We start from the raw sequence: 15,205 nt of genomic DNA on the forward strand, positions 1-15,205 counted from the left end.
CAAGTGGGTGTTTCGAGTTAAGCAGAAACCAAATGGAGATATGGACAGAAGAAAAGCACGGCTAGTTGCAAATGGTTTTCATCAAAAAGCAGGTGATGACTGTGGTGAAACTTTCAGCCCTGTGATCAATCCTTGCACTATAAGATTAGTTCTATCTATAGCAGCAACACATAATTGGGATATGAAACAACTTGATGTTCAAAATGCGTTTCTTCATGGTGTGCTTGAAGAAGAAGTTTACATGAAACAACCTCCGGGGTATGTTGATCCTGAGAACCCAACATATGTGTGTAAACTGATTAAGTCAATATACGGCTTAAAACAAGCTCCGCGTACGTGGTACTCCAAACTCAGCTCTTATCTGATTGATTTGGGGTTCAAGGGATCGATTGCTGATTCCTCCTTATTTGTGCAACAATCAAAACAAGGTATTACCTATGTACTTGTTTATGTCGATGACATCATAGTCACGGGATCTAGTTCACTACTTATCAATAAACTCATAAGGTGGGTATTGAGGTAATTCAACAAGGTGGTGCAATCATACTCAGTCAGTGCAAGTATATTGCTAATTTGCTTAAACGTACAACAATGGATGGTGCAAAGCCTGTCTGTACTCCTCTTGCATCCAATACAAAGATAGTGCGAGTCGGAAGCAACAAGTTTGATAATCCAACCATGTACAAAAGTGTTGTAGGAGCTCTTCAGTACCTTCATCTTACTCGACCAGATATTGTTGTTGCAGTTGCAAAAGTTTGCCAATATATGCATGATTCGTATGAGGAACATTGGGAATTAGTGAAGCGAATTCTTCGTTATCTGAAACACACAGTTGAATATGGTCTGGCAATACGAAAACCAACTGATTTATCACTACATGCTTATTCTGATAGCGACTGGGAAGGCAATTTAGATGACAGAAGGTCAACAAGTGGATATTGTATCCACTTTGGTGGCAATTTGATATCATGGAGTGCAAGGAAACAACGCACTGTGTCTAAATCAAACACTGAAGCTGAGTATTGAGGCATTGCAATAGCTACATCATAACTGGTATGGATTCAGTCATTGCACAAAGATCTAGGAATTCCTATGTCTACTCCTTCTTTATGGTGCGACAACCTTGGAGCAACATATCTTACAGTCAATCCGGTGTTTCATGCACGTACTAAACACATAGAAATTGACTGCCATTTTGTCAGAGAAAGAGTGGCTAGCAAAAAATTAGAAGTCAAGTTTATTTCTTTTAAAGATCAAATTGCATACATCTTTACTAAGGGCCTAGCTTCACCAGGTTTCAATATCTCAGAGACAAGTTGAACATTCGAAAACTCATGCTCAACTTGAGGGGGGATGTTAAGGATACAGCAACTAAAGCCTATATCAGTGGCTTGATTAGCGCTGATCCTTTATCATGCCAGCTACCAGAGAATCATTCCTCAATCACAGTTGTACGACCTGTATCAAAGGCATGATTTGTGCAATATTTCTGTTATTCTCATTCATGTAATATCTGCTCTATTTAGAGTAATGTAGCTCATATAAATAAGATAATTCTCCACCAAGATAAGTGTGGAAGATTTCACCAAATATTTCTTCTCAACTCAATCGAAGAAGTTAAATTGGTAAAAATTTGAAATCACTAAAATAATAAAATGCAAAAAAGTCCCATAAGTATCGGTATAATCCAAAAATACATGTCATCTAAGCCAACGCCAAGAAATCCCAACCTGCAACAAAATAGTACTCACCGAATCAGAACAAAAAAATTCCACCTCTGTAAGCGGAATTGTTCTATTCGAACAAAAATCGATTACTTCAAAGATAAGAATAAAAATTCCTACTCAGTTGCAAATCAAAACAAAACGATTCGAAGTATGGGTTTTTTTTCACTTATAGGAGTGGCTGCTGCTTGCCTAAAATTCAAATCTTAAAAGAACATAGAAAAATTAAAATTTACGAATACTGGAACAATGAATCAAATTAACATGACCCCGACCATGTTTCTTCTGACTGTCGTTCTTCAGCTTAGAACGACTATACTACGAAACAACCAAAATTTAGATCAGAAACATTTATTAATCAGGATTTAAACATTTAACTTTCTTTGAGAATTTACCATTTTTTGTCGTGGGATTGATTTCCATCCTTTTCTTCTTCCTCTAAACCGTAACTTTGGAAATCTCTCTAAGCTTATGTTGTGTTGTATTGGAATATATTCCAATAAGTTGTTCTTTTTCTAGGGTTCTATATGAAAGGGAGAGAGAGGAGTGTGGAGAGGAATTGCAATTTTGAATTTGAATTCTTAAATTTGCTGTTTGAGAGTCTGGCACCTATGTAATACAGATGTCCACCTTTCTCCTCGGGCCTCTAGCAGTTGAGATTGACAAAAGTACCCTCAATTTATTTTTGTTTTGCCACTGTATAAGGGTATATATAGGGGTGCACATACCCTACCCATATTCGTTATTTATACCCTACCCGCCATTGAACGGGTAGGGTGACGGTTAGAGATTTTCTTACCCACTATTAAATGGGTAGGGTGACGGGTGAAACCCGAAATTATTCTACCCTACCCGCCTACCCGCTAATATACTCAAATGACTGAGTAACCCTCGCATTGTTTTCATCTCCTGCCTATTATTTTTCGTAATTTTGAAACATATCTGGGGTCAAAAGTGAGGTTTGTTTTTTCGCTTCCACATCTCTTTTCTTTTCCAAATCACAAATCTAAGAAAAGTCGAAACTCTTTCTCCATGTTCTCAAATCAAACTCTGCTCCAAATCTAGCAGGAGAATCACTCAATTGAAATTTTCAACGAAACCCTTTCTTCTATCAATACCATCTTCATCTAAACTCGTCTTAAAACTCAGCTCCATCTCCACCTAACGAGTAAATTGAGGTTTGATTTTGTTGTGAACTTGTGAGAATTTTGATTGATTTATCTACTAATTTCATAATCTGCATGTTTGATTTTCGAAAGGAAAAGGGACTATTCTGAATCATTAACTCATTCTCATGATTTTACTCTTTGTTCATACACCCTCTTTTAAGGTTTGTTTCAATTATCAGCTAGTTCTTTGTTTAGGATTTGAAAGACTAGATTGAATTCGTTTCGTTTCAGATAAAACTAATTAAGAGTTGGCTTGCAATTTTTAGTGGTTTCTAGAAAGAACTAAGAATTTGTTCATTCAATTGTTGGTTGCAGCAGCAGCAAAAAAAACTTATCTGGAAGAACAAAGTGAAAAGAAGAATGGAATAAAAGTTGACTGCTGAGGTAAATATCATTTCCATAAGACATAGTAGATGCTAGTTTTAGTGTTGTATTGTAATGCTGACTTAACATTGAAAGAGTATTCAGTACAGACCATTTAATTTGAAGATCCGTTTCAGCCCATGTGAAACCCAAAGATTTGAATAATGTTTCGAATCAAAGGCACTCTGTTGTCAATCCTCCTAATGCAACACATGATAACTTGTTATAATTCTGCAGGGGATATATAGTCATGTTGGTACTTGTTATAATTCTGCAGGGGATATATAGTCCTGTTGGTATTTGAACATCTCAGTTGGCTAGTTGTGATATATAGTCATGTTGGTACTTGAAGTTGCATATCGAGATTTGGGGGGTTGTATTGTACTTTCTTTTGTAATCTTAGATAATGTTGGCTAGTTTTGATATAGTCCTGTTGGTACTCGAAATTCAGTGTCGTGCTATGGGGGGTTTTATTTACTACCTGCTGTTAAACAGAGATGTGGGAATGGTATGTATGATAATAGAACTGTTAAAGAATGAACTCCAGTAATAGGTAATTCACAAGAAAGTAGAAGTTTTAGTGGCTTAGCGGTGCTTTAAACATCATATGTCTTGACCTCTTGCTGGTGAATTGCGTCTTTCTTCTTGTTGCTTTACGTTGCATATTATCTCGTTTTGCCCATTCTAGATTTGTTATCTCGTGGGGATAATCCCGGTTCTGTAATTCTGCTGCTACGTCATTCTTTTGGTTTTCTTAGTAGTGGTTCCTTCTTCTCTTCGCTGTTGTTAATTTACTACCTACTGTATGTATATATAGACAGGTCTTTCCCAAATTTATCTAAGATTGAAATTAGGGTATTCCCACTTTATTCTCTCATATTTGTGATGAGCTAATGGATTACACCTATACTTTGTTTTTCACTTCCCCCTCCATTGTTTGCTTTCAACAACATGCACCAAAGTGAAATCAACATGTTATGTCCTGTCTTTTGTTGTACTCTGCATTTGGAAACTGCATTGAATATCTTGGGCATTTTTATGTTGAACTCTCTTGTGTTTTTATGTTGATTGGCTTCAACTGTTGTTATGCAGCTTTATTTTGTGATCTTAGTGCGTATTCCATCATCGTAGATGATGATTGAAAAAGGTCATATGAAGAGCTTTTGGTGGTGATACTCTTATTTGAAGAACAAGGATGTCCACCTTTTCAAGGATACTCTTATTTGATTCTCTTTGTTTCTTGAGAATACAAATGGCCTAGCAGGATGCTTTTGTTTGTTTATTTTTCCCTAGTTAGATTAGCACATATTGTTGTTGCAAGATTTTTTCTGTTTTATTGGAAAGCATATTATATTATTATGTATACAGAGTGAATAGTAGTTGTTAACCCATATCCTACCCACCCTACACGTTGTGCAGCCCTAGGTATATAGTAGTAAAAATTCCCTAAATAGCCTCTTTGCTTAATAATAGTAAAGATTTACACAAATTTTTTCACAAAACCGAAGTCTTTCATAAGAGTAACAAACCAAATACTTGGTTCACTAAACCCTTGACGCCGCCATCATCACTTTCTCCGGCTCTTTATCACTACCACCGCATCACAACCACAACCACCTTCTCCCTTTTTCCGTCTTTTTTTTATTGCCAAACCCATCTTCTCTTCCTTCTCCAAACCTTGATAATTCTTCAATCAATGAACTTTCTGCTACTAGTTTCTTAAAATCAGAAATCAAATTCGATGGTTTGCCAGGATTAGGTATTGGATTGGCTTCTTAGTCACTGATTTTAGAACAATAAGAAGACGACACTTATTAACTTCCGTTTGGATGGAGTTTTGATTCGTGAAGTTGATCTGAGAATGCATAGTTGTAAATCATATGAATCAAATCTCACGGTGAAGAACAGATTGTTAATGAAGGGTTTTCCTAAAATTGGTTTAAGGGTTTTGATCGACTCATAATGGGTAGTTATCAAAATATGATTTTATCCAAAAATTGAAGAAATAAAGATTCAATGTAGGGTTTTGGGGAAGATTGAAATAGAATGAGTAACAGTAGTAGGATTCAGTAATAAGTAAACCAAAAAAAATGGTGTTCTTTTTATTGTTATATATATATATATACTTGCAAGTGATACCGATGGAATTATAACCGAGAAAAATTGATGTGAAGCAGAAAATGGTGTAGAGATAAGAAAGAGATGCGTAAAAGAAAATATACCTAATGGTGTGATTTCGGTAATTTCTAAACGATTTTTAGAAAGATACATCAGCATCTTGCAAAAAAATCAACTAAATAGCCTTCTTACAGAACGAAGAAAGATTCAATGGCCGACTCAAAAAATAAAAATAAATAAATAACACAAAAATCTAGATTTTGATAATACAAACATTACCCGAGTTTTTATAGAAGGTGGGAGGCAGTGTCGATCGTGTTCTCCGGTGATGATCTGCAATTAAAAGAACTGAAGAAAACCCACACGGGCACATTGTGTCACTACTACGGATCAAACAAAAAGCTAATAGAAGCTTGAAGACAACAAAACCGTAAAAAAAAATTATCAACCTGTTCACAAAGGAAAGGCGTGCTGAAACAGTGGGATTGATATGGTTGGACTTTTTATAGAGAGAAATATCTTTTATAATAGGGCATGAATTATGGATGCTTCTTTATATAATGGGAAATGTTCTTGTTGATGTGTCGTTCTAATATGAAATTTTGACACTTTTGTCCGACGTGTCAACACCATAATTTGCTGGAAAATATTGGAAGGAAATGTCGTTTTGGAAACATTTTATGAATACACACGTTATCATAATCCTTTTTCTCAGTTCTGGAGAGTTGCGACTTATTAGCCAGTGATGAACTTTTATATTCCCACCGTTTCTAAATAATAAACTAGTTTGGGTTTGCACAAAATTAAAAAAAATTAATCATTACAGCCACTTTTCTTATAGTTTTCCTAATTTACCCTTTCTTATCTTGAAAAGAACGAATAATCTTTATTATTATTTCGATTGTTAACTGAAAGTAATCCCGACGCCGGTAAGTGGATTTCTAGAGTATCTAACACCAGAAGCATTGCTACTGATCACTCTAGGTTGAAGAAACGGTGGTTATGGCAACAAAAACAAAACACGCGCAGACAATATCTATCCACGCGCCCTCGCCTTTTCTCTTCTACCTAATTTTCCTTCAATTCCCGAGTAAGAAGTTCAACTGACTTATCTCATCCACAAATTGAAAACTCTGGAACTCTGTTTTAATGTGTCTATATATAGATTTTCGTCCTAAAGAAACCCTGAATTAGAAAGCCATAAATTTTTGTTTGAAATAATTATACAGATCATCAGGATTCAGTTATTTAGATCTGCTACCATTGATTGAAGATAATACCATTCATTAATTTTTCATAACATTTCCTTGAAATTTGAGGGGTAACAAAGATAATGAAAATCAAGAACTTGGTGGTGGTGGTGATTTTTGATGCCGATCCAACCGGTTATTCTGAGTCGAATTCGATGAATTCGTAAACAAAAATTGATCATTTACTAAGGATTCTGATGTTGTTCATTAAAAAATCATCAAAGTTTATCGACCTTGATGGGATAAGAAAGAGGAAGACGGAGGTGACAGTGATCCGTGGTGGCGATAATGGTGTAGGGAGGCGATATACTCGAATGATAACAGGTGAGATCTAATCCGTGGAGAAACATAGTGACAGATGTTTCGTTCAACAGGACATCGTATTCACAGGTGAGATCTAGCTTGGGCAGCTGCAACTCGTATTCACTTGAGTTCAGGGTTTATAGTATTTAGTTGAGTTTTTCATGTTCTGTGTTAAATATCTGAGATTCTATCTTCGTGTAATATATAACTTTCTTTTTTTACTATGTACATTTTTCTACTTCTTAATACAACTTCCCTTTTTGATCAAAAAAACAAAAAAATATTTCGTTCAGCATGTTAAAGAGAAACGTGTGGGACCATCTCTAGAAAAAATATTAATGGGTAGAACAGTAAATTGATAACCTTTGACTTTCCTAATACGAAACTTGCCAATTTTTTACCAATATATGGTAACCCAGCTATTTTTTAGAAACGGAGGGTAAGGAGCCAAACGATGCAATGCAACCTCAACATCACACAACACAGCCAAACGATTCAACGCCATCTTAAAACAAGCAGGTCTACACAGAGGAGAAAAAGACAACAGGGTGAAGCAAATTTGTAATTCGATTTCGGAAATGGGTAATCTTTCTGTTTGATTTTCAAAACGAATGGAGGAAGAAAGACACTGAAGGACGAATCACTATATAAAGGTATGAAATCCGAGATTCCAAAACCAATCATCCTTTTCCTTTAGATGTCAATTTCTTTATTAAGGAAGCCACGTGAAATTGCATATACTTACTCCCCCTCATGTTCACTCCTCATTAAGGAAGCCACGTGAGATACATATTCATAGAAATTTACAGAAGGATGTGTCTTAACAGTTTACGAGAAGACTGAGAGTATTCGTTTCCCTTCGCTCGAGAATTCAGAGAAGATAAATGGTTTTTGACCCGTTTTTTAGGTTATTATCTGTTGTTCATCTCACGGTTGAGATGGCCGGTATGAACATCCTGACATCTTCGTTGATGAACGTTTCTAGATCTGATTTGTCAGAGTTTTGTCTGATCATCTCTTGCATCGTAATGGTTTGGATTATATGGTTTGCTCTATCACTGACCGCGTGTTATTCAATTTTATGTTTGGTTTTTTTATTCGACATTGTTATTTGAAATCAATGGTGACGATGAAATAATTAAGTGTGCATTGTTGTGTTGTTACCGCTAGGCTTCGGTTCTCACGGAAGGTCCAGAAGAAAAAGATGATAAAGGTTTGTAATTCAATTCACATCTACATGATCGAATTATGTGCACCAAATGATTCAGGCGATGATGACTTGGATGATGTTTGCAGATGAATAAACCCTGAAGATATGAAGTTTAAACAATATTGGATGAATGTCGATAGGGAGCACATATGAGGACCCCCAAGATTAACTTATCACTTATGCAGTATTTCCAATTAAATGAACATGAAACGTATTGAATAAAAGGCGGTGCAGTCAAGAAGATGGTTGATTTGTTATTGAAAGATTGCCAAGGCTTTACCATGCACATACATTGACTAGGAGACAGCCACTACGTAATTAGGTTACTTAACATACTAAAATAACAGCATGCTTTTGTGGAAATCAGGATCATAAATGGAGTTGTTCATCAAACATTTGTACCTACGTGTTTGAAGTTGGGTCTACTTGAGGATAAAAACTTACAACACGCATCACTGTTGTAGAGCAGGCACTTTAGGATTCCCCAAAATTTTAGGCTTCTACAAGACATTATTTATTAACTTGCCTTGAAAAATTACAAGAGATTCGGCATGACATCGGAGAGTCCTACTTGAAGATGTTATGAATAGATAAGAAAATCCCGAAAGTTTAAGAATCGCTGCTATTCAAATCTCTCTAAGTTCATATGTTTTTCTTTAAATCTGCTTCTTATAATTTACCTTCCAAATACTGTGGCCTAAAAAGAAAGGAATTTGCTGATGCTAGATGGTGGTGATCATAAGAATCACAAATTTATTCCTAATTTTCTAATGTTATGGTTTTTTTTTTTCTCATAGGAACTTTGAAGTGCATCTTCTTATATTCTCCTTTTGATTTCCAGTATTCTTCGGCGGAGTTGATAGTACAGATTTTGTACTGAATGGATTCATACTAAAAAGTGGAATGGGGATTTGAAAATTAGAAGTATCTTTTATGGATGATCAAGTTTAAACTGTATGAGTATGCACCGATAGACCACAAAAGAGAAGGTCCTTTAGCTGAGATATGCAATGCAAAGGATTTACTAATAATTGACACTCATTTTTCCTTCATTATTCTTGAGAGTTCAATGTTCAGCGCAAGTGAACAAAACCAGAATGGCAAGGAACGGTTAGACATTCCATAAAAAAAAAAAGTGCAGGTATACATGGTCACTTATATTAATAGTACAATCACTTGATTAACATTTATTCACATCTTTTGTATGTTTACTAATATTTCTTCCTTTTTGTTTGCCAAGTAGTTTAAGTCTTACTTCATGAAGATTCTTCCATAAATCCGAAACAGTTGTCTACGTATCTAATTTGTAAGCTGATCAAAATTGTTTAGATTTGCTATATAATGAAGTCAAGAGTTTGTGGCCATCAAGGATGAAAGTGTACCAGGTTCACAGAACTTGAAACAAAAACAGGTGCGTTCTTCAAGTTTTCCTTAGAACAGTGATGTATCATGGTCTGAATCTGAGATACAAAATGTGATCTCTGGAGTTTGCGTTGACATAATATTTCACGTAGGTTCATGCGTAAACGGTCAACTCTTAGGGATTACACTTATCACTTCTTTTCTTGGGTCAGTTAATAAAATGCACGGGTTTAAAGAACTTGTAATGATATAAATAGAATCCCTTACCTAATCAGTTCAGAAGAAGAAAAAACCAAAACTGCGCCAACGCTTAAATTGTTTCTTCAAGAACAACAAAAAATGCGAAGCACGAGTGTTAAAAACATAGAAAACTTTATGGAAATATAAGCAACGAATATATCCATGGATTAAAATGAAAATGGAGTTCCTTACCTCAATGATCCAGAAGAAGGAAAAAATAACGGCGTGAACGATCAAAGTCTTTCTAATCTGGTGCATCACACAACAACTAAAAGCGAAACAGGTTTAAATCATAGAAAACCATAAAGAAATATAAAAAAAAACAAAGATAATCATGGATTATAATGAAAAAGGATTTCCTCACCTTACGATATAGAAAAAGAGAAAAAAAAACCGTGCACGACCATGGATGTTCGCCAGAAGCTTCCCTTTGCAACAATTTATATAGAGAGCGTCTTGCCAAATTTTACAATTATATAAAATAAGGAAATAGTAAAAAAATTCCAATTAAGGTAATAAAATCTCATACAAAATAGCCGCAATTAGTTAGCAACCATAAAAAAATATTTTTTCAATAAGGCAAACAATATCTAAAGATATCTTCTCCTCTTTTTGTTTTTTAACTTTTAATTATAGAAAAAAAAACAGATTATGAAAAATAATCTTTGCAAATCATAGTTTTTCCGGGCTTGTTTTTTTTTTTTTTGTATTAGCTCCATTGTTTTTTTTTTTTTGTAGAAGCTCCATTGTTTGTTTTGTATGAGCTCCATTCAAATCATAATCTTTGTTCCAAATCATTCATACAAAATGCTAACAAAAATCCAATTCTTTTTGTAGGACCACTAGTAAAGATTTGGCGGAAAAGAGATTCGGGCTAATCAGGTTTTGTGGAAAAGAGATTCATGACTAATATAATCAGGTTTTTTTAAATTCTTTTTTTTCCCAATTTAATTGATAGTTTTAGGATTTAATTAGGAAAATTACATTTTTTAAGAATGTAAACGGACACGGGACGCCTGAAGTTATTTTATCATTACATGATGATCATTCGATTTATCATGATGAAATCGTGGAAGTTGTTTTTTATTTTGTTGATTATCATAATGAAATCAAATTTTCTTGGCATGTTTTGAAATTTGCAAGATTTTGTTATCCGAGGAAAGCAGATTTTTCAAGATTTAGTTATCTTATTTTTAGAAAAAAATATTTTATTAGTTTAAATTCAATAATTTATTACTAAAAAAAGTAAATGGTGGGTCCAGAATCAGTTAGAATCAACTTGAAGCTCCGGTTAAATAGAACGCTTTAAAAAACTTTGTTATTATTATAGAGAATGATAGGTATGTAGTCCGACGGTTTATACCCTATTTAAATAGTGTACGTGCGTACCGCACAAGTTGTTCAAATAACGACAGACCGTGGGTTATTAAGGTAATCCACGGGGCTCATTAGAGCCAGTTCCGGACTTATTGTGAAAGTTCGGAGGTTTATTAAAACCAGTCTATGGGTTATTAAGGTAATCCACGGGGCTCATTAGAGCCAGGCCCGGGCTCATTGAGAAAATCCGGAGGTTTATTAAAACCAGACTGTGGGTTATTAAGGTAACCCACATGGCTCATCAGAGCTAAGGTCCAGGAATTTGTTGATGAAATCAGGCTTGGGTTTATAAAACCCACGTGGCTAAATAAAGAAGCCCAGATGACTGGAAGTCATTTTGAGATAGAAATAAATCTTCGAAGATAGACAAGGATCTTACAAGATAATTACAAATCTTGAAGATATAAATATGGATCTTTCAAGATAAGAACAAATGTTGTGGGGATATACACAAATCATGAGAAGATAATATGGATCTTCAAGGATATACACAAATATTAAAGGATAAGTACAAATCCAGGTGGTTATTTTGGATAACTACAAATCTAGGTTATTATGGAATCAGATTAGGGTTTATGCCTATAAATAGAGGCCAAAATCCAACTCAACAAGTACACAATTCTACTCCTTTCTCCACAACCTACTTGCATAGAATATCCTCTGACTTTAGCATCGGAGTGTCTTTGCAGGTACCCCCTCTTTTAATGATCAATTCTTGAGTGAATCTAATCAACGGCGGCAGTTCGATCATCTTACGCTCATCTCGAGGAGTGTTGGGGCAATTAATTTTGCACCAACATCTTTTGGCGCCGATTAAGGGGATTACGAGAAAAAAATCGTGTTCTCCGAGTAAAAGAAGTTGTTCCTAAACGATTTTTGAAACTAGGATTTCAAAATCATTGTGAACAAAAAGTTGCAGAAAGTTTCTCAACGTTTTCATAAAGTTGTGAAAGATCCAGAAAGATTCTGAACGTTTCCAGGAAGTTGGAAAGATTCTGAACGTTTTTTGGGAAGTTGCAGAAAATTTCTGAAAGTTTTCGGAAAGTTGCAGAAGGTTTCTGAACGTTTCCGTTGCGGGAAGACCCAGAACATTTTCAGAGTTGTAGAAGATGTTGGAAAAAATTGGGATTCACAAAGGATGAATGAATCAGAGAAGAAAGTGTTGCACTCCAAAACTTTCAAGGCTTGTATAAATTTCTTTTAGACAAATATTTCTACCCTCCCAATAACAATTGGCGATTACAACAGGTATGCGAAATATTGCCTTCAGGATACAATGAAAGCCCTGCAACGAAAACTGAATTCAAGGTTTGTACCCCTTGATTCAATCAAGAACACACAAAGAGATTTCTGATTTCTGATGATGCTTTTTTTTGAAACAGAGAAAACAGATTGATTTTTCTTATATGTTAAACGAAACTGGGAGAAGCTATTTATAAAGGGTTTTGCACCTGTTGGGAATAGGTTTTTATTCGCCAACAAGTTTCTATTCACGAAACGTCAGGTTCCTTCATCAACAGACATCAATGGTGTCTTTTGGATTCGAAATTTTCGAACAGGCTTTTATCGGCCAAATAAAACCGTCAGTTCAAAAAATTCTTCGTAAGAGCCTGGGGGGCGATGCCCCCCAGGACCCCCCTTTGGTTAGCGGCGTTGAAAATATTCCAACAGAAGATCCCATAAAGTTGCTGAAAGTTCCGAAAAAGTTAACAAAGAAAGAGTTACATATGGAATCTTCGTAAGAGAATCAACATGCAAGGAATGGTAATGCACTTATCGTAAATCCTCCAACTCAGCATGTCAATAATCGAATACTACGGAGCGCTGTCGACCATATTTACCAGAAAAGAGATGGAAACGAGGAAGGCACCTGATCATAAGCTCATAGCCGTCCAGCAATTGAGGATTGGATATAGTGGATCAATTTCCCTCTTCACCTGTGGGCATCTTTGACATTTGGTAAGAACTAAGCAGGCCATGGGGGCGGCTAAAGTGTCACCTAGCATGCAAGAGCTTGAACCTTTCTCGATCAGCTAGGGACTCAATGTGAAGCTGTCTAGTACTCCGACACTAAAAACCAGTGTCAAGAGTGTACAACAACATCAGGAAGGGAAGGACAAGAAGGAAGCTGATACCTTGATCGCTGCTAGTCCTTGACAAGGTAATGCTGCTGTTAGCAATCACAGAACAAGAAGAAGAATCAGCTGTCTTTGCTGGTTAGAAAGCGGATATACCAATGAGGAAAGAAAAAGCAACGTCGCACTTACCGGAAGAAGCTTTCAAGGATGAAACGACGACTGCAGGTGTGTTGTTACCATGGATACTCATCCGTATTTATATTGGAAGGGAGTAGTGATATGCAAGCAGCTGATTCCAAGAGTTTGATAAGGTAGAAATTGCAGAAGAGATCAAACTCTCAGTACTAACAGAGACCGGATTTCTGCTAGCTATGAAAACACGGCCTAAGAATATCGAGGTAGAATACTCGCAGTTAAACCGAAGACGGAGTTTCAAGAGGAGTCAAATTCACAGTTCAGTAAGTAAATGTATTACTATTATCTGTAGATATCGACACTCATTGAACACGTTATAAAGCGTGTTTTTTCTGAACTACGAGGCAAGAACGGTGGCGCCAAGGTTAGACAGACTAGGATTTCGAAGAGTGACAAATGTTCTTGGAGTTCCAAAGGTGGTCAAACTCTTAGTGCCATAGAGATTCGAATTTTTCAAACAATGATGGCAGTCGATGACTGAGATCGGTAAAGATTTGGACGAATTGGTGTACACGGCAGTCGGAAAGAACTGGCATTGTCTTAAGCTGGCTACAGGAAAAATGTGTTGGCATCATGTCATGTGGCCGTTAAGAAAGAAGCACTAGCATTACTTCAATCTGGTCACGGAAAAGGGATGGTGGCACGTCATAAACAAACGTGTTCACTCCCAGTAAATGGACTGCATAATTTGGGTTCATAAAATCAGTACTTGGGCTTATAATGCCAAATTGTTGTTGGAATAATAAAGCCCAACAAGGACAGGTGTGGACTTGGCGACCTACGTATTCAGGAAGAAGAATTTCATGTATGTATCGCCTATTTCTGAGAATAATAAGATAACATGTGTCAGTTTTTGCAGGAAAAATCATGCCGGAAATGCGCTACAATGTGCCATGGTTCATTCATACGGGCTATGTACATACCACCGTCACATGAAGCCTTATTTTTCTTAACTCCCCAACAAGTTGAAGAGTTAAGAGGGGGCGATTTTTGTATCCTATTTAAATAGTGTATGTGCGTACCGTACAAGCCGTTCAAATAACGGTAGACCGTGGGTTATTAAGGTAATCCACGGGGCTCATTAGAGCCAGGTCCGGACTTATTGTGAAAGTTCGGAGGTTTATTAAAACCAGGTCGTGGGTTATTAAGGTAATCCACGGGGCTCATTAGAGCCAGGTCCGGGCTCATTGAGAAAATTCGGAGGTTTATTAAAATCAGACTGTGGGTTATTAAGGCAACCCACAAGGCTCATTGGAGCTAAGGTCCAGGAATTTGTCGATGAAATCAGGCTTGGGTTTATAAAACCCACGTGGCTAAATAAAGAAGCCCAGATAACTGGAAGTCATTTTGAGATAGACATAAATCTTGGAAGATAGACAAGGATCTTCCAAAATAATTACAAATCTTGAAGAGATAAATATGGATCTTTGAAGATAAGTACAAATGTTGTGGGGATATACACAAATCATGAGAAGATAATATGGATCTTCAAGGATAGACACAAATATTAAAGGATAAGTACAAATCCAGGTGGTTATTTTGGATAACTAAAAATCTAGGTTATTATGGAACCAGATTAGGGTTTATGCCTATAAATAGAGGCCAAAATCCAACTCAAAAGGTACACAATTCTACTCCTTTCTCCACAACCTACTTGCATAGAATATCCTCTGACTTTAGAATCGGAGTGTCTTTGCAGGTACCCCTCTTTTAATCATCAATTCTTGAGTGAATCTAATCAACGGCGACAGTTCGATCATCTGACGCACATCTCGAGGAATGTTGGGGTAATTAATTTTACACCAACACCGACCAC

The 15,205-nt window shown here is 36.1% G+C and overlaps 1 protein-coding gene across 1 annotated transcript; it reads left to right on the plus strand.

Annotated features, from left to right (window-relative positions):
- The first annotated feature begins 591 nt into the window (after positions 1-591).
- LOC113316270 (uncharacterized mitochondrial protein AtMg00810-like) lies at positions 592-1,026 on the plus strand. The gene has a single exon (XM_026564485.1). The coding sequence runs from the start codon at positions 592-594 to the stop codon at positions 1,024-1,026; it is 435 nt and encodes a 144-aa protein (XP_026420270.1).
- Positions 1,027-15,205: the final 14,179 nt, after the last annotated feature.

This window comes from Papaver somniferum, chromosome 10 (assembly GCF_003573695.1).
Source record: "Papaver somniferum cultivar HN1 chromosome 10, ASM357369v1, whole genome shotgun sequence".
Lineage (NCBI taxonomy): Eukaryota > Viridiplantae > Streptophyta > Magnoliopsida > Ranunculales > Papaveraceae > Papaver > Papaver somniferum.

Excerpts from the sequence above, each read along its gene's own strand:
- LOC113316270 (XM_026564485.1), top strand. The coding sequence starts at position 592 with ATGGATGGTGCAAAGCCTGTCTGTACTCCTCTTGCATCCAATACAAAG.